Source organism: Octopus bimaculoides, chromosome 14, assembly GCF_046866305.1.
Source record: "Octopus bimaculoides isolate indiv1 chromosome 14, ASM4686630v1, whole genome shotgun sequence".
Classification (NCBI taxonomy): Eukaryota; Metazoa; Mollusca; class Cephalopoda; order Octopoda; family Octopodidae; genus Octopus; species Octopus bimaculoides.
The window spans coordinates 12,915,592-12,921,591 of record NC_142941.1 but is presented as its reverse complement, the minus strand read 5'-3'; the positions used below and the strand labels follow the sequence as shown (position 1 = coordinate 12,921,591).

The following is a 6,000-nucleotide window of genomic DNA, read 5'->3' as shown; positions in this document are numbered from 1 at the left end:
TGAAAATACATTGAATATGTGTAGTAAATGGGATGGTCACAACTAGAAGCCATGATTTGCTTAATCACAACTGAGCTGGATGGAGAGAGGGGATGGCTATACAACAACAATAACAACAACAAAATGGGTATGAAATTCTGAGCAATGCTCTAGCAGGGGCAGGGGTAGTTTGGAGAAGATTGTAAAAAAATATATAAATAAAAAAATAAGAAAAACAAGAAAGCGATTTAACATTAAAATGTATAATTAATGAAGACATTTTGTCGTTAAAATTGTTTCTTTCGTTAATGTTGCACATCGTCGTTTATATATATTTATTTTTTAAATTAATTAATTAATGGAGATCTCGAAAGTTGAATTGATATTTGTGTGTGTGTGTATATACACACACACGCATATATATATATATATATATATATATCATACATACACATATATATACATGTAGGTGTGTGTGTGTGTGTGCATTCATATGTGTGTGCCTGTATATGCATATATATGTATGCGTATATTTCTATGTGTGTGTGTGTATATATATATATATATAGATAGATAGATATAGATATATTCATGCATGTGTTTGTGGTGTGTATAAATACACACACATACACACATTTATATATATATATATATATATATATATATACACATATATATTTTCATATATTTGTAATTGACAAACCAACCAGTGAGCAATATATATATGTATATTAACCATATAGATGCTGACATTAGGTGAGAAGCGATATTGGCTACATTTTGCGAGATTTGAACTGGAATCATCAATGCAAGAGTTTTCCATCTTTTTTTGTTTGTTTTTTTTTTGTTTCTTTTTTTCAATTGCATTCTTTTTACGTGGCAGCAGGGTGTACGGAGGGTTGGGTGCCAAGTGGGTAGGTGAATAGGGGAGAACATCTTATTTTTTTTTTTTTGGTTTTTATTCTTTTCGTGGTGGGGAGGATGAGGTCAGAAAAGGGGGGAACTTTTTTTTTTTTTATATTTTAATCTTTTTTGGCGGGGGATGTATTTCACATTTTCTTTTTCGTTTTATTGATTATGTTTTCTTCTCTTTTTTTTCTTTTTTTGCAATTTTACAGTTTTATAGCTTCATTTCGAAAAAAAAAAGAAAAAAATTGAAACAAGCAGGGGTGGGGAAAGAAAAATCCTCCCTAATCCCTTTTTGCCCCATCACCTCCCACATACACATACATGCTCTCTCTCTCTCTCTCTTTCTCTCTCACATACATACATACACACACACATATTGAAATCTAATATATATATATTTTTTCTTTTGTTCTGCCACTTCTTACTGGCCACTGTCTTCAGCATCTTCTTCCTCAATTGGTTTCGACCATAGTTTCTGATCAGAGAGAAGTGATGGTGGGAATAGTCTGGTGTGAAGATAATCTTCAAGAACCTGTAAAATGGTTATAAAAAAATTTTTTTTTTAATCAAAATTTGCAAACGAACATAAGTATATCTATTTACTGTCTGAAAAACAACAAATTCTGTCTTGTATTTTATTCCTTCTCTCAAGTCATCAAGAATATATAAGAAATAGTCTAGCTCATTCTCTCTCTGGCCAAGAACATAAAAGAGACTGTCTTGTGCCTTGCTTTTTCTGGCCAACAACATATCAAGTTAACAATCCAAACAACATATCAAGTTAACAATCCAATATCTTGTCATCTTTCTCTCTGGTCAACAACATATCAAATTAGTAGTCCGGTACCTCGTCCTCTCTCTGGTCAACTCAATACCAAATTAGCAGTCCAGTACCTTGTCCTATCTGTGGTCAACTCGATACCAACTTAGCAGTCCAGTACCTCGTCCTCTCTCTCTGGTCAACAACATGCCAAGTTAGCAGTCTAGTATCTTGTCCTCTTTCTGGTCAATGACATATCAACGAAATAGTTTCGTGTCTCACTCTCTTGGACAATACACAAACAAATCCCTCAAATTCACTTACAGATGAATGACAGGGGCTGCGCTTTCTGAGTCCCACACACTTAAATCTCTCTAAATCTGTACTTAACACTTTCATTCCCATATTTCTGTTGAAATACTATATATATATGCATATACTCATTTATTATTTGTATTACATGATCGAACGCACGCGTCATCCCTGCAAGTAAGTTTTGAACTTTTTATTTTCTGACTCGACTCTATCTTTGTATCTTTTTATATAAATATGACCGCAGCCACTTGGCTGAAACACATAAATAAATAAATATATATAAATATATATATATATATATAAATATATATATATATATATAAATATATATATATATATATAAATATATATATATATATATAAATATATATATATATATAAATATACATATATATATATAAATATACATATATATATATAAATATATATATATATATATATTTGGAGAAGCAGGTTACTGTCAATCCCTATATATTTATGATATTTATATATATATTTATGATATATATATATATATATATATTTATGATATATATATATATATATATATATTTATGATATATATATATATATATATATATTTATGATATATATATATATATATATATATTTATGATATATATATATATATATATATTTATGATACTTATATATATATATATATATATATTTATGATATTTATATATATATATTTATGATATTTATATATATATATTTATGATATTTATATATATATATATATATTTATGATATTTATATATATATATATATATTTATGATATTTATATATATATATATATATTTATGATATTTATATATATATATTTATGATATTTATATATATATATTTATGATATTTATATATATATATATATATTTATGATATTTATATATATATATAGATTTATTTATGATATTTATATATATATATAGATTTATTTATATATATATATATATATATTTATTTATATATATATATATATTTATATATTCATATATATTTATATATATTTATATATTTATATATCATCATCATCATCGTTTAACGTCCGCTTTCCATGCTAGCATGGGTTGGACGATTTGATTGAGGACTGGTGAAACCGGATGGCAACACCAGGCTCCAATCTAATTTGGCAGAGTTTCTACAGCTGGATGCCCTTCCTAATGCCAACCACTCAGAGAGTGTAGTGGGTGCTCTTACGTGTCACCCGCATGAAAACGGCCACGCTCGAAATGGTGTCTTTTATGTGCAAACCCGCACAAGAGCCAGTCCAGGGGCACTGGCAACGATCTCGCTCGAAAACCCTACAAAGGCCAGTCAGGCAGTACTGGCAACGGTCACGCTCAAGATGGTACGTCTTATGTGCCACCCGCACAAGAGCCAGTCCAGGGGCACTGGCAACAATCTCACTTGGCTTGCCGGGTCTTCTCACGCACAGCACATTTCCAAAGGTCTCGGTCAGTAGTCATCGCCTCGGTGAGGCCCAATGTTCGAAGGTCTTGCCTCACCACCTCAGCCCAGGTCTTCCTGGGCCTACCTCTTCCACGGGTTCCCTCAACTGTTAGGGTGTGGCACTTTTTCACGCAGCTATCCTCATTCATTCTCACCACATGTCCAAACCAGCGCAATCGTCTCTCTTGCACACCACAACTGATGCTTCTTATGTTCAGCTTTTCTCTCAAGATACTTACACTCTGACGGGTATGCACATTTACATTACACATCCAACGGAGCATACTGGCTTCATTCCTTGCGAGCTTACGCATGTCCTCAGCAGTCACAGCCCATATTTCACTGCCATGTAGCATGGCTGTTCGTACACATGCGTCATACAGTCTGCCTTTTACTCTGAGTGAGAGTCCCTTTGTCGCGAGCAGAGGTAAGAGCTCTCTAAACTTGGCCCAGGCTATTCTTATTCTAGCAGTTACACTTTCAGCGCACCCACCCCCACTACTAACTTGGTCACCCAGATAGCGGAAGCTATCAACTACCTCTAGTTTTTCTCCCTGGAATGAGATAGAAGTTGTTTCCTGTTTGTTTACAGTGTTTATTGCACCTGAACATCTGCCACATACAAAGACTAACTTTGTAGTTAATCTGCCTTTGATATTGCTGCACCTCTTATGTGTCCATAGCTTGCACCAGGTACATCTTATAGAGTTACTACCTACTCCTTTACTACATACTGAGCAGGGCCATCTACCTGAAGGGGTTTGTGTTTTATCTACCTTCTTACTTATTAGGATTTTGGTTTTTGCTAGGTTGACTCTAAGGCCCTTCGATTCTAGTCCTTGCTTCCACACCTTAAACTTCTCCTCTAGTTCTGATAGTGACTGCGCAATTAGTGCAAGGTCATCAGCATAGAGGAGCTCCCAGGGGCAACCTGTCTTGAATTCCTCTGTGATCACCTGAAGGACTATGATAAATAGGAGGGGGCTGAGGACGGAACCTTGGTGGACCCCTACCTCTACCCGGAATTCATTACTGTACTCATTTCCAGCCCTCACCTTACTGACAGCATCTCTGTACATGGCTCGCACAGCTCTCACTAACCATTCTTCTATCCCAAGTTACCTCATTGACCACCAGATAAGGGATCGGGGGACCCTGTCAAAGGCTTTCTCCATGTCAACAAAGGCCAGGTACAGAGGTTTATCCTTGGCTAGGTATTTCTCCTGCAGCTGTCTCGCTAGAAATATGGCATTAGTGGTGCTTTTACCTGGCACGAACCCAAATTGCATCTCATCTAAATTGATTCGCTCCCTAATTAGTTGGGCTATGACCCTCTCCTTAACTTTCATAACCTGATCTAACAGCTTGATGCCTCTGTAATTATTTGTATCTAAAGCGTCACCTTTACCTATGTAGCAGTTGAATATGGTGCTGCTACACCAGTCATTGGGTATGACTCCTTCGTGTATCACCTGGTTCGTAATACGGGTGACTAGGCTGTAGCCAACACTGCCAGATATTTTGAGCATCTCTACAGTGATTCCTGATGAGCCGGGGGCTTTCCCTGTCTTCATACTCTTAATTGCTTTATCTACCCTGGTACTGTCAACTCGGATAGTTGGTCCCTATGTTGGGTCGACATACGGCAGACTCTCTTTCTCCCATTCATTCTCTTTATTAAGCAATCTATTGTAGTGGCATCTCCAGACCTCTTTCTTTGCAGCCTCATTTAGTGCAAGCGTACCATCATCCATGCGAACACATTTCTCTCCTACACTGTCTTGCAACACGAAATACCTCGAGTGTTTGGTCCTCACAGCGCAGAACATTGGCAAATCTTTTCTTATCTGCTTCCCCTCTGGCTAAATAAACCTGTCGCCTAGCTTCCCTTCTGGCAGATTGGTACAATTCCCTGCTACCACCGTTCTTCCAGTCCTTCCAAGCTTGTTTCTTTTGTCTAATATATATATATATATTTATATGTATATATTTATATATATTTATAAATAAATATATTTATATTTATATATATTTATATTTATATATAAATAAATATATATATTTATATATATATAAATATATATACATATATTTATTTATATATAAATAAATATATATATATATATTTATATTTATATATAAATAAATATATATATATATATTTATATATATATAGAAATAAATATTTATATATATATATTTATATATATATAGAAATATATATATATATATATAGAAATAAATATATATATAGAAATATATATATATATTTATTTATATTTATATTTATATATGTTGAATTTGGCATTGTCCGCAATAGCCGAGTTCCGGTGGGCCAGGTACTTGGAGGCCATAGGTTTTGTATAGTGTGAATGGAGGGTTCTGGTTTTATTGTTCTTAGTTTCTAGCCAGAGTTCAGTATCTAATACAGGTAATCTATGGTTAGGGTGTTTAGTAGGGTAGTCTATCGTAACTCTAATACTCTGGTGGATGGAGTTAGCTATTTGCTGGATGCTCTCCATAGTCTTAGTTTCTATTTCTATTTCAGGGGTACTCTCTTGTGGGGGTGTCTTTACCACTAAG

At 34.0% G+C, this 6,000-nt stretch overlaps 1 protein-coding gene across 3 annotated transcripts in view; it reads right to left on the bottom strand.

Annotated features, from left to right (window-relative positions):
* Positions 1 to 1,033: 1,033 nt before the first annotated feature.
* The window catches only part of LOC106872620 (uncharacterized), a 126,542-nt gene continuing 121,575 nt past the window's right edge, over positions 1,034 to 6,000 (bottom strand). For all 3 annotated transcript variants that reach the window (XM_089362327.1, XM_089362328.1, XM_089362329.1), the window contains one exon: positions 1,034 to 1,420. In XM_089362327.1, coding sequence (XP_089218453.1) covers positions 1,310 to 1,420 — 111 coding nt within the window. In that variant the 3' untranslated portion in view covers positions 1,034 to 1,309. The remainder of the gene's footprint in view (positions 1,421 to 6,000) is intronic.